General features: G+C 41.7%; 1 protein-coding gene across 1 annotated transcript in view; it reads left to right on the top strand.

Annotated features, from left to right (window-relative positions):
- Positions 1-26,068, top strand: part of kcnab1b (potassium voltage-gated channel subfamily A regulatory beta subunit 1b) — a 35,821-nt gene that overhangs the window by 5,268 nt on the left and 4,485 nt on the right. The window contains exons 3-9 of the mRNA XM_003438172.5: positions 8,228-8,271; positions 13,633-13,670; positions 14,580-14,659; positions 15,130-15,174; positions 17,355-17,399; positions 19,467-19,510; positions 22,601-22,687. Of these exons, the coding sequence (XP_003438220.1) occupies positions 8,228-8,271; positions 13,633-13,670; positions 14,580-14,659; positions 15,130-15,174; positions 17,355-17,399; positions 19,467-19,510; positions 22,601-22,687 (383 nt within the window). The remainder of the gene's footprint in view (positions 1-8,227; positions 8,272-13,632; positions 13,671-14,579; positions 14,660-15,129; positions 15,175-17,354; positions 17,400-19,466; positions 19,511-22,600; positions 22,688-26,068) is intronic.

Genomic DNA, 26,068 nt, shown 5'->3' with positions numbered 1-26,068 from the left:
GAATAAAGTGCTGTGAATGCACTGTTAATATGTAATTTCTAGTAAAGGGGTTTGAATGGTCGGTAAAACTAGAAAAGCAGTATATTAATGTGAGTACAAGCTCTCGAGTGCTTGGAAGGAGGGAACTGGACTAATCCAAGCGGCTTCTTCAGTTCTAAAACAACTGAAGGAGAGTGCAAAGTTTTTACCCCTAGTAAGTACTAGTAGTAGTAGCCATCCCATTGGAGATGGTCCACCTATTAATCATGTGACCCAAAGTGTGAAAAAAGGTGTGGGTCATTAACAGCATGGGGCCAATACATAGCCTCACCCCACTATCATGAGAGCTATTGAGGTCACCTGTGTGAATCTGGGGCTGAAGACTGCATGTATGCCTGATTTAGACTTCTGTGTGAGGCTCTGTAGAGTCTACGTAAACAACATAAGTGCCTGACGCTGTTGCCGGCATTTGTGCAGGTATATTATGTTTTAACCCTGTAACGCCATGTATATATTTGACACATGGGTTTTTGTGAGTTTCTGAGACTTCTACATCAGTGTGATTTTTTTACCCCCCCCCCCCCCCCAAAAAAAGAACTACATAAACTGTACAATACATTTTTAAACAATAAACCAGCAACAACAACAAAAAATGCTGGATATAGCAAATATATCAAAAATTAAAACTCATATTGGCATATCAATATTTAATTTCTTTCTTTTTTAATTTGTCAGAAGGTTCAAAAAACATTTTCAAAAAAAAGAATTTTCTCGCAATTGCTTCACAGTTCAGGCTTTAAAGGTTAATTACCCTGTGGTCGTGCCCCGATGTTTGCATGCTGTGCTAGCCAACAGAGCCTAATAAATCAAATCAATCTAGAAATTTGCTGACATTTCTGAGCCCTTATCGTGATGATTGTTATTTCTTATACAGAGATAATGATCATTATTCTCTGATTGATAAATTCAAAAACTGCAGTGGAAAAAGTAGCCGGACATGCACAGGATTCTTTCTTTTTTGAGTTTTGACACTCACTGCTGGAGCCCATTGATAGCTAAATCTTTACCTTGTTCCTAACCACATTAACACTTGAAAGAAAACACATATCCGCAACAAAATGACTAAAGTTTTTACAAAACTTAACAATTACAATGTACAGGGTGGGCCATTTATATGGATACACCGTAATAAAATGGGAATGGTTGGTGATATTAAAGTCCTGTTTGTGGCACATTAATATATGTGAGGGGGCAAACTCCTCAAGATGGGTGGTGACCATGGTGGCCATTTAGAAGTCGGCCATCTTGGATACAACTTTTGTTTTTTCAATAGGAAGAGGGCCATGTGACACATCAAACTTATTGGTAATGTCACAAGAAAAACAATGGTGTGCTTGGTTTCAACGTAACTTTATTCTTTCATGAGTTATTTACAAGTTTCTGACCACTTATAAAATGTGTTCAATGTGCTGCCCATTGTGTTGGATTGTCAATGCAACCCTCTTCTCCCACTCTTCACACACTGATAGCAACACCGCAGGAGAAATGCCAGCACAGGCATCCAGTATCCGTAGTTTCAGGTGCTGCACATCTCGTATCTTCACACCATAGACAATTGCCTTCAGATGACCCCAAAGATAAAAGTCTGAGGGGGTCAGATCGGGAGACCTTGGGGGCCATTCAACTGGCCCACGACGACCAATCCACTTTCCAGGAAACTGTTCATCTAGGAATGCTCGGACCTGGCACCCATAATGTGGTGGTGCACCATCTTGCTGGAAAAACTCAGGGAATGTGCCAGCTTCAGTGCATAAAGAGGGAAACACATCATCATGTAGCAATTTCAAATATCCAGTGGCCTTGAGGTTTCCATTGATGAAGAATGGACCCGCTATCGTTGTACCCCATATACCACACCAACTTCACCATTCACATAAAAGTTTGCCTCATCACTGAACAAAATCTTCTGCGTGAACTGAGGGTCCTGTTCCAATTTTTGTTTTGCCCATTCTGCAAATTCTGTGCGCCGATCTGGGTCATCGTTGAGATGCTGCAGTAGCTGGAGTTTGTAAGGGTGCCATTTGTGAGTAGCTAATATCTGCCGAAGGGATGTTCGACTAATGCCACTCTCCAGTGACATGCGGCGAGTGCTACGCTGTGGGCTCTTGCTGAATGAAGCTAGGACAGCCACTGATGTTTCTTCATTAGTAACAGTTTTCTTGTGTCCACATTTTGGCAAATCCAACACTGAACCAGTTTCACGAAACTTAGCAAACAGTTTGCTAACTGTAGCATGGGAGATGGGTGGTCTCGTAGGGTGTCTTGCATTGAAATCTGCTGCAATGACCCGGTTACTGCGTTCACCAGATATCAACACAATTTCGATCCGCTCCTCACATGTTAACCTCTTCGACATGTCAATGGCTGTGAACAAAGAGAAACTTGTAAATAACTCATGAAAGAATAAAGTTACGTTGAAACCAAGCACACCATTGTTTTTCTTGTGACATTACCAATAAGTTTGATGTGTCACATGGCCCTCTTCCTATTGAAAAAACAAAAGTTGTATCCAAGATGGCCGACTTCTAAATGGCCACCATGGTCACCACCCATCTTGAGGAGTTTGCCCCCTCACATATACTAATGTGCCACAAACAGGACTTTAATATCACCAACCATTCCCATTTTATTACCGTGTATCCATATAAATGGCCCACCCTGTATCTCTATGCAAAATTTCCTGCATTTTTACCACAAGTTGTTGGAGCATAAAGTGCAGTTTTCTGTCATTACGGATCCACCAAATACCCTTGCTTGCGTTGTTACCTCCTTCTGCATGCATACGACCGTGAACCTCGATGATCTGTGTGTGACATTCACAGGTGCGTTTGTGCGTTTGCATGTCTTCATGCACGTCTGCACTCACGAAGCCGATCGTGCTGCTTTTGCACTTGGCAGTTTGTTTTCACTCTCCGACTTGTTGTTTTTCGCCACAAATCAAAAGTCTTCATCGACCTTCAGCGAAAACAAAGAATTCATGTTGCAACACCACTTACTCCAGTGCTTGTCTCAGCCGTTTTGCAATGATGTGTACATCTAATAATGTGAGCCAGGGCGTTGCACAACAGGAGCCCTGTAGCATGGAGCTCCACTCTGCCCAAAGACCAAACAAGCCCCCGAGGATAAGTACCACACAATCTCTCAGTTAAAAAAGCTGGGGAGTTTGCAGGGACTCGCTGCATTTTAATTAAAGGTCACAGCCGAGATGGCTTTCTGTAAGCACAGTGATTTTATTAAAGTGTTGCCTTGCAATGAAAACAATATTATCCTTTTCTCCTTAATAGCCTCTGTAATCACAAAGGGGAGGCAAAAACAGAAAGAAAGCACTGCTGCATGTGTCTAAATGCAGCACATGCACACTGCAGCAATGCTCACTGGCAGAGTCGAGCGCATCTTCACTCTCGCCAAAAAAAACCCACCTATTAATCTCACAAAATGCTTTGAGATCAAAATATTTACACGTCTAGTTTAAAATTTAAGCAGAGGAAAGAAAGCTTGCATGGAGCATGTGCTGTATTGGAACCACAGCCAACCAGGTTTTTCTAGTTATCATGCAGATATAATTCCCATGTTGCCTAACTCTCTAAAATCCACACCATCCTGAATCAACCACTTCAGATCTGCCCACATGTTTTTCAATACAGGGTCAACAGCTTCAGTCATGTGCCCCTTCCTAAAATAGCTACTTTGTGTGAGATCCTCTACCCATCAGTCACTTGAAAGGCGTTTAAATTAATGAATAACAAATGTCCGAGCATTTTGAACAGCATACCAGAAGAGCATAATCAAATGTAACAGCGCAGGCTTCTAAAATCACGTTCGTGTGAGTCTGATTGCACGGAAAACGGAAAGAACCAACGCAATGTCGACACTGTCGGCCCTGTGGAAAAAAACGAAGCAGGAAGTCGTGTCCAGACTCTGGCCTCTTTATTACGCGCACAATCGCAAACTCACACACGAGCGCACACACCACACAAGCCCCTGTAGGGAGCTGGCTGTCATTTCCCATTTCCCATTCTGTGTCATATAGAATGCGTTATCTGTAGAGGGCGTTTGATCTGCTTAGACTCGGGGCTTGGACTTGCAACTGCAAGCTCGAGTCTGTTGCTCGTGTCTCTTTTTGTCTCCTCATAGCTCCCCGTCTCCTTATCATCTCCATCCATCACCTTCATCAGCGTTTTTGTTTTCCTTCCGTGCAGCTCTGCTGCATTTTTCCCCCTCCACACTTAATCTATTCACTTTTCGCCCCACGCAAAAAGTGCATGATTTTATTTCCCTTGTTTCTTTCCGCTCCCACAGAGTGTGGTTTTGATATATCCAGCATATGACCCGACTTTCTCCCCTGTGCAGAATTTTACAGATGGCACAGAAAGCAGTGGAAGCCATGAAAATGGGTGTTGTCTAATCCCCATCAACCCCCATCAACCCCCATCAAGGTTGGCTCGCGTGGGCTTGCTTATTCTGCATTAATCCCCTGCCAGTGAGGAAGTTTATCCATTCACCCAAAACATTGACAGTGTTTGTTGACAATTATTGATTTGAACAATCCAACATTGTTAAGAAAAAAGAAAAAGAAAAAAAATGACTGTGACTTGAGAACCAAATGAGTGTTTCACCCTTCTACAGTAGGAGGCCATTCCTCAAAATGCTTCAGCTCAATAAAAAGCATAATATATCACACAGATGTTGATATATTTTTTCTTTGGCTAGAGATCTACTAAGAATAGAAAGGGCTACATACAGTAGGAGCTCACCGGATGCTCATAAGTGGTGACAGGTTTGTGTTGAGGGGGCGTCATCATATGACTCATTTGTCATTTTACTTCAAGGCTTCTTTTGGGGACCAATCAAGCATGAGGGGCCACACTCACTGCCTCGCAAATTTGTTTATGTGCAACTTGTGTTCAGACAAGCTGCTCTCTCTTTTGTGTGTTTATGTTACCATCTACTAGATTATATGTAAAATACAAAGTTATATATTGTCTATTTTTAGTTTGCAAAGGCCATGCTGTAAATCTCCTGAATCATTAGGCTCTTTGGAAGGTGCTGGCATCCACATCTGAGGCATGGACAGTTCTATTTCTGCTCTGTAGCAGGTTGTGTGGTTAATAAACCGTGTTTTCCAGCACTGCTGCTGCTGCTGCTGCTTCCTGACGTCTTGACCACAACACTGCTAACTAGAAAACAGCAGCGAGGCAGCTTCGTCAGCTGCTGAACATCAGTTTTTATTTTCTTTTGTTTGTTTGTTTGTTTGTCGGGTTTTTTTTACCTTCTGATTAAGGCGGACTCTGTGAATTCGAAGCAGCACGCAAACGCTTCGCATTGAGCTGGTGGAGGAACTCCAGATACAAAGTTAGTATTTTGTTCAAGGACAGCCAGCTTTATTTGGGAATGGAATGTGCCTGCCAGCTTGTTTATAGTGGGGAGAGTATGCACGAATGATTCACTGCAAACATGAAAACATTATAAACGAAGATCCAAGGCAGATGTAGCCACAATTTGAACCAGTTCCAAGCATTAGGTTGACACTTTAGCTAGAACTAATGGCAATAAATGCGCCAATGTACATTCCTTAACATCAAGTGAGGTTTGTCCTCGATTGCCCCCCACCTCCCCACCTCCCCACCCTTTCCCCAGGCCGACCGAACGCACACAGAGTTAGTAACACACTTCTAAGCTACAGTCCAGCCCTTCCCCCACACTTTCATGGATCACAGATCCCACTCCATAATACATCAGAGAGATGGAGGATACAATATCCAAACTCCTCCACCATATGAGAAATAAGAATGCATCCCACGATTTGTGACAGCAGTGAGATCTGTCTCCTGGTTGTCTCCCGTCAAGCAGTTATTGGCACATAAATTACTCAATACATCACTGAATTCACATATTGTCTTGTATACATGTAAACACTTTCATTTATATGTTTTACCCTTTGATCTTGGCAGCCGGGTCGAACTACTGACTCGATGACTGATGCTTCGCCATGCTGGACACCTAATTGAATTGGCTAAGGGCGCAGTTAGACAGCGCAGGCTTGAATTAGCCCGCCTTCATCTAGACAGGCACAGGCCATTAGTTGTCAGGCACAAGAAAACGACTGCTGGCATTTTTTACAGCCTCATTTGTTGTAATGAGTAAATGCCTGCAAAAAAAGAACAGAAGGCACAATCCCCAGACCATAATTGGAGGTACTTTCTGTTCCTATTTTCACTTTTTTCCCCCCTCTCAGAATAAAGTGGTTTTGTGTATGTGCCCTTGATAATTCTGTCAAAAGACAACGACTCAATTTCACGACCTTCATGTAATTTCCCTTTGCAGGGTTTTCAATCCCCTTGTCACAGTTTTCTTTCAGCAGCAGTGTACATCCATCACAGTGCGCAGAGACACCTGTGGCGTCTGGGGCGGAGTACATTCTGCTCTTGCACTCGTCGTCTGCGTTAAGCAATTAAATGCTCGCACCACATGAGTTCCCCTCACAGTTGGACTTGAAGTGGTGCAGATTATAAAACTAAATGTGAAGTGCTGAGTTGAGACTCCGAGTGAAGTGTGGTAAGAAGCCTGATGTCTTAGTTTATCTTCCATGCTGATAATGAGAGTTGAAAGTGCCATATTACAGTGCTAGAAATCAGCTGGATGTAATAGAACTGTTATCGAGGAGAAACTTTATTAGATACACCTTGGTAGTTTTGTGTTGAACCCGCTTTTGCCTTCAGAATTGTCTTAATTCTTTGTGGCATGGATGGAACAAGGTGCTGGAAACATTCCTCGGACATTTTGGTCCATGTTGACATGATAGCGTCACACAGTTTCTGCAGATTTGTCAGCTGCACATCCATGACGTGAATCCCCAGTTCTACTAAAACTTAAAGGTGCCTTATTGGATTAAGGCCATCTGAGGACAGTAAACTCCTTGTCAAGTTTAAGAAACCAGTCTGAGATAATGTGGTGTGCTATGCTGCTGGAAGCAACCATCAAAAGATGGGTACACTGTGGTCATACAGAGATGGATTTGGTTAGAACAATGCTCAGGGAGGCTGTTTGTCCTAAGAGGTCCAAAGTGTGCCAAGAAAATGTCCCCAACACCGCTGTACCACCAGCAGCCTGAACAGCTGATAGAAAGCAGGATGGATCCATGCTTTCATGTTGTTTACAGCAAATACCATCTGAATGTCACATCGGAAATTGAGACTCATCAGACCAGGCACTGTTTTTCTAATCTTCTGTTGTCTAGTTTTGATGAGCCCATGAGAACTCTCACCTCCATTTCCTGTTCTTAGCTGACAGAAGTGAGTCAGCTAAGAACCTCTGCTGCTGTAGCCCATCTGTTCAATGTGTCATGCATTCAGAGATGGTCTTTTGCGTACCTAGGTTGTATTGACTATGCCTAAATGAGCCGCCATGACTGGCTGATAAGATAATATCAATAATGATCAGATGAGAAGGTGAACTTAAGGAAGTGGCTGGTGAGCGTATAACTGGATCACATACAACTGTACAAGGTTCATAGGTGCTAGATTACTTAAGACAAAAGAAGGGTCACATTAGGCCGCATTAGGGAATGCAGATATGTCAGCTTCACTGTTTTAAAGCGAACAAAGATGCCTCCAATTCTAGAAAATAAAATAAAAGTAAAAAGCCGGAGGTCTTAGAGGACTAAGGTGCCCCCTGAAATCTTGCAAAAGAAGACACTACGTTTCAAATTAGAGGGGAGAGGCAAAGGGCAACACTTGTCAAAAAGCGTCACAGTGAAAACAATATTTTTTTTATTTATCAGTGAAATATATTTCACGGTCCTTGAGGGCCTCCCTGTTCCTTCAGAGAACTGAGGCTCTGTATTGAGTAAATAAATCAACTGTCCTCCGACTGTAATCTCTCAATTATGATTCATGATCACCTGAGATAAAGGTGATTATCAGTTTAGGTGAATCTCCTCTTTTTCCAGCATAACACACCACACACTGCTGTTATCAAACCCTGCATTCTCAAATTCCTGCTCTATACTCTAAGTGCCCTAATTGCTGCATGTTATTTCATTTCAGCCTCTCGCCATGATTTGGAAGCCACACTGATTCTGTGCTTGTTTATGCAGAAATTTTTGGTTCATGAACTACAGGGGCACATTCGACTGATGACATTTTAAGTCTAAATAAATAGTTTTCTTAATCGTGTTATTTCTTCATAGGAACCTGGGGAAATCTGGGCTGCGTGTCTCCTGTCTGGGGCTCGGTGAGTACAACTAATTAGCATTAGTAAATAATAAAAATCATATGAATCAAAGTGTAAGTCGGCGCCTCCGTGTGCCTCGGCGTGTAGAGAGAGAACATAAGAGCTAAGCTGAAGGGGAAAGGTATTTTTTCTTTCTTTTTATTTAATTCCTTCATATAGTTTCACCCGTTTCTAAACTTCATGCATCTTTTATATGTACGGAAAGTCACGAGAGACAACAGAAAGCTGTTTGCAGAGCATTTTTCCTGTTAATATTTAATCAATAGCACTGGTTTCAGCAAACAAGTTGCTCAATTATCACATATATCCAACGCACACCACAGGGTAAATACTCTCATTTTGACTCAACCTGATAGAACTGTGTTCGTGCATTAGTGCTTATTGTGTGTGTGACAAGTTCCTTGAAAGGGGGACAAAGCAAAGGAGCGGTGCTGCCCAGGCCCAGCAGACAAACTGTAAATGATTAAGTTAATCATAGTGATTTTTTTACTTGTAGATTAAGCCACACCACAGCGAGCAGGAGGGAGGAGTAGTGAAGAGAACGAACATTCATCAGCTAAAGGGAATTAGTTTCCCTTCTTTATATCGGCAAGCCTGAGCTACACAGCAGTGCCCTTGAGCAAAACATTGATTCCTCGCTGCACCAGTTTTCTGCAGAGGAAAGGAGCTAAAATAATATAATTTCACTGTGAGGATGAAAACACGTCATTTTAGCTTTTTTATTAGGATCAGTGGAAGTTTGGGAAATATACTTATTCACTCTCTGGAGGGTTAGACACTGAATCTGAGGAGCCTGTTATCTTAGTTTAGCACAACCACTGGCTTCATATAAGAGCTGAACTTAGCCAGCTTGTGTTGTATTCAAAGGCATACGACTGAGATGTAAACTCGCTAGGAAAGTTATGGCTGATGTCATAGATCAGTTGGGAGGTAATGCCATTTTCTCATAGACTTCTATACAATTGGACACACTTTTTCAGCAACTAGGGGTTTTGGCTGCTGTTGGCTGTTAGAATAACTGTAGGTCTAAGTATTGACGTCATTGTCCTGTACCAGAGCACATCCATCTTTTATATAGGCTCTGTGAGTACAACAGGAAACAAGGAGAATATTTAAAGTATACAGAGCATTTCTGGTCTGGTCCCCTTTTAGATGTTCTTTCCAGTGTTTGTGCAAAGCTACACTGACCAATAGCTGGTGACACTATACTGTAAAGACACGGGTGATAATAACCCTCTCCTCAAACTCTTGGCAACAAAATGTTTTTCCTTAATGTGTTGGATACAGACGGTATTGGGCTAATCACATTCTTATGCAGCAATGTAATGCATTACCGCACTAAATATAGTAATCACACTGCAGTTATAATTATGTTGTTAGTTTACAATGGCTCTTCAATTATCTACACAAATGGTGGATAGAAAGAAAAATAATTTTTCTTCCAGCACTACAATCAGCTGACTTTTTTCGTGTACAGGGAGGACAAAGGGGAACTTCTGAGAAGTGAAGATATGGACATTATTTTATTTTATTTTTTTCAGAAAAGGACAAGAGGATGACGATTAAAATGCAAACTGCATTCAGGATAGAAACAACTGCATTATTACTGCTAATGCTTAATGAAGTCAGCTAATGCTAATGGTACTGCAGTTGTGTCTTTTTGCAGAGGTATTTGCCTACAGAGAAGGTTGAATGGTTAACAAATGGGGTGGAACAGGGAAGGGAGTGATAGCAGAGCTCACCAGGAATCGAAGAACTGCAAAAAACCCCATTAAATTAAAAAAAAAAAAATCACTTCACTTCACCTCTTTCAATGTTAGAACTTCTCTCCTCTCTGTGGCTAGCTGACAGAGCAACGCGCTAATCTACACAGACAGCATGCTAATACAAAGCTAGCGAAGAACCATGCGTAGTATAAAAGATAGACGTAGCTACCGTGATGTCATCCACTGCTTTCTGAAGTCCCGTTTTGAAGGGTGAGCATGCACATTCACGTCGTTGCCATCTTACAAAAAAGACTGAGCCCAAAAACTCTACGGAAAATTTTTACAAAGGTCCAGACAGAAAGCTGTTTCGCATCAGCGTCTGCAGGACCAGAAGTAATTTTGCAACAAGATCTATTGCCATCTGGTGGCCTTCAGATAGAATGCAGGTTTAAGATATTTCTAAACCGGCCTTATTTCAACCCAGAAGCTATGTCCATGTTTTATATTTTCTATTTTGTGTTAAATACTACAAGAAAGATATCAGTGTGTCGGATTCTAGTCCAAGGTTAACACTGTTACCTGGTAATGCTACAAGAAATACAAAATACTGTAATAAATTACTTTTTCTGGGAGTAATTAAGTATGTAATGCGTTAAAAAGGAAAAAGAAAAAACAATCATGCGTAATACATTACTTTCTTGAGTAAAGACCACTGGTTACAGATTCAGCAATAAGTGCTGCATTATTTCTTACATTACATTCAGTTATTTTATCACCTTTCCTCTGTAGAAAGGAGCACTGGTAATTTATCATTTGTCTCAATACGGAGTGTCTGACTAACTTAGTTTTGTAGTTGTGTTTTTAAAACTAACCTGCACATAACAATTAAATTATTTTTTTCCCTTTTGGTCAGTGCCAGTTTAAAAAAATCAGGCTGAGCCTACACCAGCCTGGTGTTATATATCTGACGCAGTTGGCTACAGATTTTACACCAGCGTTTCAATTATTTCTTATTAGTGGGCGATGGTGACAAGCTTTATGTGACAGGAGCAGGCAAGAGAAAACTGAGACAACAGATAAATTCTAACAATAGCTGTCTTCATCCTATTCTAAAGAAGGACAGAGACTCTAAGGGTGTCTGTCTACAGTATAGACAAGATTACTGCACATCAGTGCAGTCCACAGATGTTTAATAGATTGCATACTGGATTTCACAAGCAGGGTGCAGATTATTCAGTTTTCTTTGGTATAAAAGGAGCCTTTGTTCCCACTTTCACAGTTCAGGAATCTGCTTCAGGTCAGCAAAACCAAGTAATTTTATGCTTAAATAAGGTTTGGGGAATTGTTCTCAGTTCATCAGCCTTAATACAACATCTATACTTATATGAATAAATAACAAAATGTTGATGTTAAATGCTGTGAAAAAGTATTTGCCCCCTTTTTGATTTGTCACACTTAAATGTTTCAGATAATCAAAATCATAATTTATTCCAAAGATTGGTTGTTTTATTTATTAAGGAAAAAATAGCTATCCAAATCCACCTGTCCCAGTGGGAAAAACTAATTACCCCCTAAACCTAATAACTGGTTGTGCCACTCTTGGCAGCAAGAACTGCAATCAAGCATTTGTGATTACTGACAGTGAGTCTTTCACATCGCTGTGGAGGAATTCTTTGCAGAATTGTTTTAATTCAGCCTCACTGGAGGGTTTTCAAGCATGAACGGATTGTTTAAGGTCATGCCAAAGGATCTCACTCCGTCCTCTGACTGAAGTCTGGAAATGGGACACTTCAAAACCTTCATGATGTTATTTCTGAGACATTCAGAGGTGGACTTGCTTGTGTGTTTACTGCTCAACCCAAGCAAGCTTGAGCTTCCAGACACAAAGTGATGGCCGGACATTCTCCTTCAGGATTTTCTGGTAGAAGAGGGCAGAATTCATGTTTCCATCAGTTAATGCAAGTTTTCCAGCTCCTGAAGAAGCAAAGACACCCCAGACTGTCAAACTATGACCACCATATTTGACTGTTGGCAGGAGTTTTTTGTATGAAATGATGTATTAGTTTTATGCAGATGTAACGGGGATCCAACCTTTCAAAAATGTTCAGTTTTTATCTCGTCAGTCCACAGATTATTTTCCCAAAAGTCTTGGGGGTCATCAAGTTGTTTTCACAAATGTGAGATGAGCCTTTGTGTCTTTTTTGATTAGCAGCAGTTTTCTCTTACTGCTGATCAAAAGGAGGACATTTTTGCACAGTCTCTTTCTTGATCGAGACAAGTAAGGCCTGCAGTTCTTTTGGTTCTTTTGTGACCTCCTGGATGAGTCGGTCCGGCCTCTGCTGGGAAGGTTCACCACTGTTCCAGATTTTCTACATTTGTGGATAATGGCTCTCGCTGTGGTTCACTGAGTCCCAAAGCCTTAGAAATGGCATTGTAACCCTTTCCAGATCAACAGATGTCAGTGAAGTGTTTATCGACTGTTTTTTGATGTGATGTTTTTTGAGACTTTTTGCTGACTTCAATTGTCAGTCAGGTTCAATTTAAGTAATTTCTTGATCCAACAGGTGCCACAGTAATCAGCTCTGTGATACGGCAAGTGAAAATGAACTCAGCTTTCCAAAACATGTGGTTAATCAAAGTTAATTCATGATTTAACAAAGTTGGGGACATTTATTTTTTACACTTTGCCAGGTAGGTCTGGAAAGCTTTTTTCTCTTAAATAAATGAAATCATAACTTAATTGAATTTTGTATTTATCATTATATTTGTTTAATGATCTGAAACATTTCAGTGTGAAAATTACATGCAAAAATATAAGAAAACAAGAAAATGTGCAAATACTTTTTCATGGCACTGTAAGACAGAAAGGGCAGGCTTTGGTCAATCTAAAGATAAAAATACTTGAATACACAGCTTGTACTTTTTAACTTGTTGCATTACATCTGTTACCTTGCTTATGTTAAGTGGAAAATATCATGATTAGATCAGGCTGTGGTATGACTCATTTCATTTACAGGTTTGAAAGCAACTATGTGCACGCAATATCATCATGAGCACACATGTAGTTCAGTACACAATACTTTTATTTTTTTACAGTGTAAATCATCTATTAAAGTGTGTGTGTTTTTGTCTGCTTGTGTGGTGTGCTTTTAACATGCCCTGTATGCACCAACCTTTAGCAGAAACTAGTCAGAAAAATAAATATCCAGACAAATAATCACACATGAGTGCAAGCTGACTTTTCCTGTGATAGTTTCTACTGTTTTTCTTTGCTTCAGGAGATATGCAGGTTTGCAGTTGATGAATAGATGGATAGGTCTGCCATTTACACACACAGGAACTCCGCCCAAACCCTACAAAACCTCAAGGATCCCACCTAAAAACACAGTGCATTACACGAAATTGCTTGTTGCTCTTCTTTAAATTGTTTTTAAACTGCAAATCTGTACACATGGCATAATGGAGTCATTTCTCTTTTAATCTGTAGTGACATTTGTCTGTGACGGCCTTAGGGCAGAGAGCATTTTGTCATGTCTCCATGCCAAAAATGTCAAATTATTAATTAGAAGACACTATGAGTGACTTGATTTACATGCAAAAGGTCGTCTGTGTTGTTGTTTGTTACCAATATTTTACGATGACTTTGCCCCCACAGGAACATGGGTAACATTTGGAGGTCAGATCTCTGACGAGGTAAGACTTCACGTCAGATCCATCAATCAGCTGACACATCAACTTTTCTCAGATTAGACATATAACTTGATCATTTTTCTATTAAATATGTCTATATCTGTTCACAATCTGCAGCATTTTCCTTTTTAAAGAATACAGAAAAAGGTATTTGGGGTATTTAAATAGTTAAATCAGTAGTATCAGAGTAGTTTCCGCTACTTATTTACTCCTTAAATATGCAGTATTATTCATGCTCTATTTTAGACTCAGCTAGACCCAAATACAACAAGTAAGACCATTTACAAAAACCAATTTGTGGCCCCAATGGGAGTAATTTAGTGTAACTAGATATAAAATGGTGTGGGTGTGAGACCACAGTTATCACTCTGGTATCGATTTCCCAATATCACGGCAAGCTGCTACAGTAAGTCCCTCATGGCTCTACCAAAGCCAAGTAATCAGATCTTGTTTCTCTCACAGGATATTAAGCAAAAGACCTCTCCCAGTGCCCTGATCTGGCCTTAGATGGGAGAAAATACTGAAATGGGGACATCTTACCACTGCTTGATAACCACAAGGGCTAAGAGAGGCACAAACAAAAGAAAGAAATCATCAAAACAAAATAAGAGCTTGGTACAGGCAGAGGAGGTCCTCACGACTAAACTGGTCTTTCAAACATCGCCCTCTGAATAAAGAGCAAGAGCAAGAAGTAGGTCAAAAAGTGTGGGAAATACACTGCGCAGTAAACAGCTTTAATCAACAAGCAGACTGTACAGTTTCCTGGAGGATGTGCATTTCAACAGTAAACAGACGTACACTGCTTTCTTCAGGGAATTTCCCGCCTTTTTGAAGTGTAATTTGGTTATTATTTATAGAAGTGCCTTATGCCACACTGAGCTTCATGAGGAAAACTTTTCTTGCCTGTGTCAGGTGGCAGAGCAGCTGATGACGATCGCCTACGAGAGCGGGGTCAACCTCTTCGACACAGCCGAGGTCTACTCCGGGGGGAAGTGAGTGATGTCTCCCATTTGTTATCACACTTCTACTTTTCTGGTCCTGTTAGCTTTTTCCTTCCGCGGGGCATGAGATGTTAACAAGGTTTAGGCCCTGACCAGGAATAATGCACCTGAGGAAGCCAAAAATGAAAGGTAGCTGTGACTCTAAAGTGATTTACATAATCTTATTCAACACTGGAGGCTCCGCATTATGTTCACAGCTCAATTTACCTCGCCTGGGCATCGTCTTGTGTGAATAATGCAGAGCACAGTGGAGTTTTACGGGGATGAATATTAATTTTAAAGGTCGCTGGTGAAATTCAGGCGTGCAGTACAAGAGGCATTTACCCATTATCTTGGGCTCCTTCTGATTTTTAATCAGGCATTCATGGTGCAGATTTATGGCAGATAACACACTTACAATGCTGCAAGAGAACTGGAAGTCTGGGATCTAATCATATTATCTCGTGTGTTTTTCTTTACAGAGCAGAGATAATCCTGGGAAACATCATCAAGAAAAAGTGCTGGAGGTAAATCGTTGTGTCTCAACAAAGCGAAAAGAATCCAAGAATGTGTTTTTGATTGCATATGCACTGTATCGCTGAACATACAGCATGCCAAAACACAAACATCTCACACACAGGTGTGTGTATATTAAGCACATGCCATTTAAAATTCACGGGCTTTAAATTGCTGCTATATGAGCATTCTTGTGAAAGAGTTTTCCACAAGATTTTGGAGCTTCGGTTCAGGGATTTTCAACCATTCAAGAGCATTACAGTTAACAGGCACTGACGCTGGGTGATAACACCTGATTCACAGCTGGTACTTCAGTTTACTACACAGGTCCCTCCACGTGGAAAACTGTCTTTGCGTATGGAGCACTTACTTTTTGAAACATGAAAGAATTAAACTAAACTGTTGGCACCTAAAGCAGTCCCCATCCATCCATTCTGGTCTACATCTTATCCCTCATCATGGACTATAGCTTCAAGATGAGTCATTTCACCATCACTTGGCATTTTGAATCCAGATTTTACTGTGAAACTCCACGCTCATCGGCTACCAATTTGTCAGTCACAAGCTGGTAGCTAATGAGTGCCAAAATGTAGAGAATAAACTTGATAACTTGATGCAAATGAGTCCATAAAGTCAGCAGCAGCGTTACAGAGGTCCTGGCAGAGCACTGTTTTCCCGTAGACTTTCTACTGAGGTTTTGCAGACACAGCTTGTTGGCCATTTTGGACTTTTATGGTCACAGTGCAGGATTAAATGACTAAGGCCCCAGTTACATAGGCCTAGAAGCCTTGAGACTGGTGAGTAACCATCTGGCAACCACCTGCCATGTGGGAAAAATTTGAATTCCCCAATTGGTTGCAAATGGAAGCTGATGGCAGCTGGTGGGAAAATTGACTGCTAAAGCCCCAGTCACACAGGTCTAGGGACCAGTCAATGACCCCAATTTTTCCCTTATGGCCCACCTCCTTGTGATTGCCTTGGTCACTAACAGCTGCAGTCATCTACAGTTTGAATGGAACACTGTCTAGCTACTCTCTCAGCATACAAGAGTGACACAAACAGGAAAAGTTTCATCTTTTGACACATGTTGGCTGCAGCTCTGGGCAACAATGTTTACTAAGAAGGCAAACCTTCTCCATTTCTGGAGGATTTGTTCTACCACTTGGCTAGTAATTAGCAAGATGTTTTCATAGGTAAACATGAAAACATAAGCATCCTCACTGCTACTTTAAGTGTCCTGACATTATCCCAATATTAGCATGTTTTGAGGTTCAGCATTTATTACCTAAATCTGCTAAAACATACTGATGAGCAAGTGTTGTTAACTTTGTAGCAACTTAGTTGCAAACCAAAGTATTCCAAAAAGATTAGGTAGAAAGTAATTATTATTATTATTTTCTTCCGTATTGCTTCAGTTGCCTCGTAGCCCCTCATTTTGATCCTGGGACCCTCGGTGTAAATTATTTCAAATATGCTTTTACTGGAGGTAGGCATAGTTAGCGAACCACATGAAGCAGCCTAATAATTCTGGTGTACAAAATGCACAAAATGTTTGTGTTTATCTGTTTTCAAGATTTGAGTATTGGTGACATTAGTTAGTTTAATGTTGAGAACGTGCATCCATGCCTCCCACGTTAAGTGGAAATTTTTCAGCAACATTAATTCACTTGATATATTATATAAATCAATTCATTAAATGAAAGTGTAAACTTGACAAATTTGCTCGTGTCTAATCAAAACAGATGCTGGTGAGCGTGAACTGTAACTCCACCACAGAAAACATCAGTTATATATCATTCTTATATTTCGCTCTGCTGCATGCACTGCCGAGAGAAGACCCAGTTATGCGCGTCACCCCTTTTAACTGCTCACGCCAGCTCTCTGCCCGACCTCACCTCAGCTGTGGACCTGTTTAAATTATTGATCATTCAAGCATGGCGGGTGGGTTATAGTGAGGGAGCTGTCTTGCTAGAATTCAAAGAAAAAGAGTCACCCTGTGGTCATTATACTCTATGACTTACTCGATGTTTGAAGTGCAGTGTAGGATGGAAGGCAGCTGACATAAATATAGTTGATTGCACTGATTTGTACACACAGGCAGATATCATCATGCTCACATGCAGTTATGGTCACATGCATATTATCTTTTTGAGAAAACCTTTTTTTAATGGTCTTTTGATGCATCCTGCAGGAGATCCAGCCTGGTGATCACCACAAAGCTGTACTGGGGAGGAAAGTAAGTATGTGTTCATACATATTCATCCATGTGTCCAGCAGGTGGGTTTTCTTTCTCAGACGGTCAGGCCATCTCACATACACGAGCCTATTCTTTAAAACTTTGCCTCCAGCTGCAGGGAGCGTGACACAGATGACAGAGCGCAAGGACACAGATGTGGAGGACAAAATGACAGCATGTCTCAACCCCTTTTCCTTACTCTTCTAGCCACCCTCAGCATTCTTGCCAAACTGCCCAAAGTCATAGCTGCTTCTGCTGTCACGCTAAAATATTCTCAGTCTGCATTAGTGGCCATCTGTATCTAAAAGTCTTCTGGCCATGGGTACATCCACATACTGTTTGATTATTCTTACATGGCTAAGAACACTAGAGCCTAGGCTCAATTGTGTAAATTTAATTAAAACTCATCTTCTCTGAATTCTGTCAAGGTATTTCAAATCTCTCCAACACAGATGGATTTAAAGAACAACTGCCTAACCCCCAGCTGAGTGAGCTACGAGACTGTCTCACAGCTCGCTTGTCAAACATCGGTTCACCCCAGGATGCCTGGATATTTGCAAGATTCATATTTCCTCTCTATTGCGTTTCTTCAGTCTTTTGCACAAAAAGTAACAATAACATGGAGGAAGGATGGCATGCTTTGTGTTTGAAGTGCGTTAATATGCCCTAAGCACTCTGGAAAAACCATAGGAAACAGGGAGGAAGAAAACGAAAGTGTGAAATGAAGCAAGGCGAGAAGTAAGGCAAGTCTCGGGCATCTGAACAAAAACAAACACACTGGAGCAGAAACAGAAGAGAGGAACAAAGTGGAAAAGGAAAATGCAGGGGTGGGGAAAATCTTTAAGTGCCTGAGTAAACACAAGTGAGCCTAGAGACAAGTCATTGGAAAGCAGTTAGCGCCACTGTTACCAGTTTCATTTGCAAATGAACCAGCAGCTGTTTTTAGCAAAGCAACTCCCAGAAATGATGTGTGGGCTACACTACACACTTAGCAATGCATGTCTGACAATTTAGCATCCAGCTAAACATAGTGACGCATTTAGTATCTATATTCCTAAACTGGGGCAGCACGGTGGTGTGGTAGTTAGCACCACTGCACTCACAGCAAGATGGTCTTCTGTATATAGTGTGCATCTTCTCTCCATGTGTGCGTGGGATCTCTCCAGGCACTCTGGCTTCCTCTCACAGTCCAAAGACAAGCATGTTAGCTTCATGTGGTGACTCTAAACTGGCTGTTTCTATGGGTTAGCCCTGCAATAGCTTAGCAACCTGTCCAAAGAGTAACTTGCATACCAAACTATGACAGCTGGGGTAGGCAAAAGCCCAACGGCTACTCTGAATAAGATAAGTGGAGGAAGATGGATGGATTCCTTAAAAATACCAAACAATAACTAAAAATACACAGTAAGAAAATAAAGTTGAGTTTAATCAAATGTAAAAATGCTACAGTTGTCTTAAGGGAAAATGTACATATGCATCAAAAGTGCAGATTGTCTCTTTTCAGAATTGTACTAATTCTAAAATATTGATACATCCACGTGAAAGGAGCTTTGTATTATCCCGATTCACTGCAAAACCTGCAGAGCAATCGGTGGCTGCAGTATCATAACAATGTATTTCTGTAAATATTTGTGCAGGCGAAAGTTGAAAATGGAATAAATGTTGCATAAACTACAAGTACCGCTATATAAATATAGTACTGAGTAGTGCTGCAGTCAAAGAAAATCATAGACTGAAATCAGACATACGAGGGAAAAACTCTGCATGCTATCTCTAGATTACTTTGTGCGCTGATTGCAATTTACCTGCTGGCCTTATTGGTCTAAACAAGTCCTAAATAGGCACAGAAAAATCAGGTATTTGCATCTGTGCTCAGTGAGAAGCCATGAGTAAAATCAGAGGTGATCAGGACAAACACTGCAAACAAACTGCAAAGTTTGTTCTGGAGCTGCAGAGCAGTCTCTTGCTTGGTATGTTTAATGATCTGCTTCAATTCGCGAGAGCTGTGAAGTAATGAAGAGTACGCGCTGACACCCTTGACATGTACTTCTTTCCCTCCCGTTGCAGAGCAGAGACAGAGAGAGGCCTCAACAGAAAACACATCATTGAAGGTAACAAGTCAATTTCCTTCCCTCTGCTTTGTCCTTCACATCACCCCACCAGTCGGAGCCCCGCTGCACTCCTCTAATCTCCCTCTTTTATCTCTTTTCCTCATCCCTCTTTGTTCTAGCCTCCATCACTTCTCGCCTTTTTGATATGAACACAGCTGAATTTGAAAGGCGTATTAACCAGTGGTGCATTAGGCACTCGCAGATGTATTGTCTTCTTGTAATACCTCCACAGGTGTCTGTCTAGGAAACTGTTGCATCATTTAATAGTGCTGTCCAGACTGTCTCTCCTGCCAGCCCCTTTAAAAAGAGCTAGGGCCTTGATGAGACTCATAACAATAAACTTTAGCTCTCATACCCTTGGCTCGATCCACCCCACTTCCCAAACAATTTGCCATCCGGTCCACAGCGCAATGCACCTCCTGCAGTGACTCAGCTCTCTGCCACATTATTAACATTCACTGCAGCTGCAGCAACTCTCCCCCAAACGAGAAACGGGGAATGCGCTAAGAAAGGGTTGGAAGAGAAGGACAGAGAGGACAAAAGAGAAAATGGGGAGAAAGCCAACATTAGAGAGGGGAAGCATAAGCGGTATTAGCGAAGATGAATCCATTTGGCTGTCCATGTTAGGCTGCAATTGTTAGAGAAAGGTGCAGCATCCCTGCCATAAGTGGAGAGGAACATTTCATCAAAGTCTAACAAACTGACTGAGAGAAACATCTGCTGCCATCATCTTCCTCACTACAGGATGCCACAGCAGCCCTGCCATTTGACTGGACTGAAGTGATGTTCAGGGGTGTATATGATAAGGTGTAAAAACCTAATGATCAGCGAAAGAGAGAGCTGCAGAACATTTTCTTGCATCAATGTGACGATGCAAGAAAAATCAAGGTCTCTTTAGAATCATCCTCACAGGAAAAAGACAGCTTCAGCATTTTATAAGGCTCTTTCGCAGAAAACATAATTGAAGGCATTCTTCTATCCCAGATGCCAATACAGTAGCTTTGTTGTTCCACATCTTTTTTTCCCAATCCAAAAATAGACTCCCTTCACAGCCAGTGAACTCCTGTTAATCCACGAGACAGCAGAAACCGCTCGTGATGACGGTGCAGGCTCAGATTAGGATCCGTGTAATGGGTGTTTCTGGGATTGTGGGAGTGCAAATGACAGAAGAAGGAATAAGTGACTGTGATGGTAGGAGGGAGAGTATAACTCTCAGCTGGGATTAGTGGGTGATGATGAAGCCTGTGGTACTAATCTGCCACGCACACACGCGCTTACTCAAAAGCGCGAGAGTGTCTTTTGCCTCGACTCCCTGTTAGTCTCCTGTCGTCTTGTGCGACTGTCTCTTGTGTGCGCTTTTCTTCTTTCATCTGGTCTTCTGTGTGTGTGTGTGAGTGGAGGCCGATCTGCTTGCAATACTTTGTTGCCGTCACTTATCCTCTCCTCAGCATACAGTGTTACTCCTCTAACAAATACTGAGTGTGACCTTTCCTCTGATCCCTCGTCTTTCTGATCACGCTCTAGGCTTCGAATTGTTTGGTTCCTCCACCAGCTGCCAGCAGCATTTATTTATGTAACAATAAGAAAGGATTGCACAGGTGTGGGGTGTTTTTTGTTTTTTTTTTATCCAAGAGAAGGTGCCTGTGAGCTTGGTTTGACAGTGATTAACTCTGAAAATAGTTCTAAACCTTATAAATTACAATTTTGAATCAAACTGAATTCCTGTTTGTGCAGTGAAAATGGTGACAGGTGCATAAAACTTGCAGCTGAGTAGTTGTGACAGTAATTAAATTAAAAAATATGTATTGATTACAGCTATTCCTGTGAAGTGAGCATTGTGTCCTATAGATCTTTTATATGCATGTTTAATTTTTAGAAATTTCTGACCACCTGTGTCCTGCATTTGGACCCTCCTCTCTTAATTACCAGCCTGTTAAGCCCTGAAGTATAATGAATCAACATTTTCATTTATAAAAATTTTCTTTCAAACATCATCTTTTCTTATTTTATTAGAACAAAAGGGCACCAAAAACATCCAAAGGTTTCACTATGTGAATCTTGACACTACAATGTGCCACGAAGATTATTGATATAAATTATGGCTCATTCCAATCATCTGTTTAGCAGTCATGCTTACTGTCATTATTTACTGGAACATTTATACAGAGTACTACCATAGCTAATTATTATATTACTGCAACTGGGGCCGTCTCCTGCTGCAGCAAGTCAGGATGACGGCCATGACAAAAGCAAATTAACAAAACTGGAAACGAAAACTGAGCCGTGTCCTTTGTCTTTAAATGGCCACAAAGCCTCCTGGAATATCAGCTCCCCGAATAATCACGATCATTACCTGGTATGTGGGACACCGAGAATTTACATCTTCATAAACTATCCCTCAGTAAATCATCTATTATTAAATTCGGCAGTCAGAAATCGTATTATTTGTCTGTGGGTGATGTGGCATTGGATTAGTCGAATAAGTGACAAAGGACTTTTTGTTTGTTTGTTTGTTTTGTCTTGTGTTGCTTGGGAGTGCTGCAGGCTTGTAGGTAAGCAGCATTTTGCTGGTTTGCCAAAAAATAATTTGTACGTACCAGGTAAACCAGACTGAATATGACAACTTGAATGCAACATGAGCTGGATCAAAAGCTGCAGCAGGCCAGATGCAGCTGGAAGGCTCTGAGTCACATGTGGCCAACTGTCACTTTGTCATGTTTACGAACATGTTGCGCTCAAACCCCCCAGGAGCCACTTCACCTTATTATTATTTTATTTTTTTTTGCCTTTTACCTGACATAACTGCAACTTTTGAATTCATTTTTATGTCCATTGTTCTTTTGGAGCTGGCACCCCTACCAGCTAAGCATGTCGCTGCTTTTCTACATCACGGTGTCGGCTAAAAAGCTAAAATAAAAAATGATCTCTCTTTTCTGCAGATGTAGGTCACACTCTATGTATCCTCGCACATGCCCATTTATTTCACCATTATAAGAAGGACACCTAGGACTCATGATTCCTATTAACTGTCTTCTTTTATTAGAACCCAAACCTCCCTCTCTAAACCTGCCATATGTCTTCTCACTCTAGGTTTAAAGGGCTCCCTCCAGAGGATGCAACTCGAGTATGTGGATGTGGTCTTTGCCAACCGGACAGACACCAATACCCCCATGGAGGGTGAGTGATTGCCAACCCGGACCTCATGGGGCTGTTGGGGGGGAGTTGAGTCAGCGACAATACATGTTGTTCTGTAACATGAGAGGGTGAGAAATTCTGATGAAGCCGCTGCCCGTACTGGACCGGCGGCCTTTGGCTTTGACCAAAAGGGGGATTTGTTTTTGCGGTCAGGTTTATGTGTTTTTCCTCCGACATATGCCCGAACATATTACAAGTAATATGACAATCTTTCCTCGTCTCTCTTCCCTCTATTTTAGTCCACCAGTCTCCCTCTATTTCTCTTCTGTCTCGGCGGGATCGCTAGCTTCCACAGGGTCTCCAAACTGCACCCGCTCCCAGCCCTCCCTGCTCTTCAGAAGCAGGATTATCCGGCCCCTATGGGGGAAGCTGGTGTATTTTTGGGTTGGTCTCACTAGATACAAGCCCTACTGAGTGCTATTTTTCTTTAACGCTCTTGCACTTCCTTTCCCACACATCTACCTTATGTTACCACCATTTATTTCTTTTAGACACTTCCAGTTTCTTACTCTATTATCTCTCCCTTGCCATGTGGGCATCACAGATACTTGAGCCCCTTTTCTGTCTTTCCACACAAACTCTCAAACCACAGGTAGTATGTGAGTGAAAGGATGCAGGCGCACTGATCTCACTGAAATATTTTCCATTCTTTCCTCTTTACCCCCTCCTCCTTCCCCCTTCGCTTCCACCCGTGGGAGCCAACAGACTGTGGGAGGCCGGTCTGTCATAGCTATCGTTCCAGGGTCCTTGCTGTCACTGGTACCAGTGGCAGACCCCGCAGCCTTCTCTATCAAACCTTTTAGTCTTTTGCCCCCTGCAGATGAAGTCTCCTCAGCTCATGTCAAGAACTGTGATCTGATTGAGAGTCTGACAAGATGATAGGAAGTGAACAGAGAGAGAGACGTCAGCTGAAAAATATATCCTGACAAATGTAATGATAGGTAGACAAAGCAGGCAGGCTTTTATCACCTCTGCAGCACATTTGGCCCATTAGTCAGCGTGAAAAATTGGTCTTGTTTGCTTCATAATTTAATACAAAGGAGCATGGCTACCCTTCTAAATCATTGTTAGGGTATCAGTCATCCTTAAAAACTTGAGAGTGAGGAAGCGAGGATGAACCTCGTGCATGAAGGGACTGTTTGGCAGATCTATCTGTGACTGACACTCCAACATCTTGCTGCTAAAACCTCAACTGCATTAACAGCAAAAACACCAAACAGCAAAGCAGCACTGTAGTTTCAAATATGCCACTGAACAGGTGAATCTGCATGCATCTGTGTTTGCATTTGTTTTTGTGACTTTAACTGCTTCCGACTTTGTGTGAGACAGCTTGTGTCCCCGTGGGGACCAAAAAAGTGATGTCATGGCTGCAGAGTCTGCCTTTGTTATAATCATTGCTTTTCTTCTCCCATCGAGTCGTGCTTTTCTGCACCCGTGTCGTCTCCCTGCTTGTTCTTTTGTCTTTTTCTTTCTTTCTTTTTGGCTCGTATCCAGTCCAACAGCAGGGACAGACCAAGTGCGTGCTGCAAATATCCAGCTTCTTCCTTCATGGAAGACTCTGACTCCCCTTTCTCTGACTGCTCTTTACTAGAGCAGCTGTCAAAGTGATGAGACGCTATGTGAGTTTTTCTCCAGCTGAATATGACGAGAAGGTTCTCGAAGGAGGGGCGTGTGTGCCACAGTCAATTCATTGAATGAATAGGTACAAGGGTAGCTCGCAGAATAACTCGCCCAAATCAAGCCGCAACATTGGTACCCAGTCACTCAGAATCACATTTGATTTGAGAGAGGAGTGAAGCCATTCAATAAGCTGAATATGAAAATACCCCAGACCAATTGAATAAAGAACAGAATGCAGAGGCAGACAGACAGAGCAGCGAAGAAGACATGGCATCAGTAAAATGATTTTATATCAGTCCTTCCAGCCGAGTGTTATTCTCTACAGAGAAAATGAAATGAAACCGCCACAGCACACTGAACCCCTTAGCTAGCAATGCAAAGTGCCAGGACATCACCTCTCTCTCCTCAGCTGTTCATTAAAGAAGAAGAGCATGGAAAATGATCTCACCTACTCAGCATTACCAAACATATCTTTATTATTTCTTTCCCCACGCTTTTTTTCCACAGCCATATAACTTAGAACAGTTCTCGTCTGTCACTGACAATCTCCTGTGATGTGACATATTTCCATAAATAAGCAATATTTTTAGTTGTCTTCTACGTCCCCGCTGTTAGACGCCTCACTATAAAGAAACTCTCTGAAATGACATCCTCAGAGATACCTGCCCAGACAAATATGGATATCAGTGTGAGTTGGAGGCTTTCTTACACCCTCTGTGCTGCACTGTGATACCTGCTGGCTGAAGCTGGCCAATGTTCCAGACTTTGGGGTGTGTTGCTGACTAACTCTGGCTAGCAGCCAAGCAGTTTTTAAGTTTGATATGTTTCTGTACTAATGAGAGCGCTTTGAGATGCGTTAGTTGGATTTTGTTAGCTTTGCGCAGAGCCTGTTTCTATATCCCTTTTCCTCTGTTTCCATTCTTTGTGTGCTAGGCTAATTGGCTTCTGCATATTTATGCAAATGCAATCTTGGCATCTAAATTGTACACTGAGGTCATACATTCATTTTTTTCACGTGTGCGCTCTTCATTGCGTGTTTTTGCCCACAGCTTCACCCACATCACCCTCCAGGAAAACACTGCGTTTTTTTTGTCAGTGGGGTGTCAATGGTGTTTGCAGCACATCTCACCTGAGCACAGGATCAGTGTGGCATCTGCTGTTGGAGCTGATGACTCATCGAGCCCTTGTGGAGAGAAACTTTATGTTAAGACTTGAACATTTCAATGAATCAAGGTGTCATCTTTTTTTCTTTCCCTCCCGGCATTGAGATGGATTATACGTGTATTTGCAAACTGTTATTAACTGTGTGTGCCTCTAAGGTTGCTACATGGTTCGCAGCATTTTTTTTCCTTCTATCTTTACATCCCTCCAGATCCCTCCCTCCATCCCCTTTGGAGCAGATGTACTGTTATTCCTCTACCCTCCCACCTGCTTCACCCACATGCACACTTGCTCTCTGTCTCTCACAAAGCTACATTTCGGTCTAGAGAGAGAAAAGTACTGATGAAAAGGAATCGCTCTTTTTTTAATCACACTCTGCCGCGCTCTCATCTCCTCACCCTCATATCCAGCCTTTCTGCTTCACATTTTGCATGCAGCATTGTACTAAGGTGGCAGATGGTTTATTAATTCCTTTAAGTGCGGTTACAGATTGAAAAACATCTCATGAATTACTTGATCACACTGCCTTTAGTTTCTTTAGTAATTAGAAAGTTTGCGTGTAGCATTTAACGCACACACATT

This window comes from Oreochromis niloticus, linkage group LG18 (genome assembly GCF_001858045.2).
Source record: "Oreochromis niloticus isolate F11D_XX linkage group LG18, O_niloticus_UMD_NMBU, whole genome shotgun sequence".
NCBI lineage: Eukaryota > Metazoa > Chordata > Actinopteri > Cichliformes > Cichlidae > Oreochromis > Oreochromis niloticus.
The sequence above is the reverse complement of the archived record's forward strand: the minus strand, read 5'-3'. Positions and strand labels throughout refer to the sequence as shown.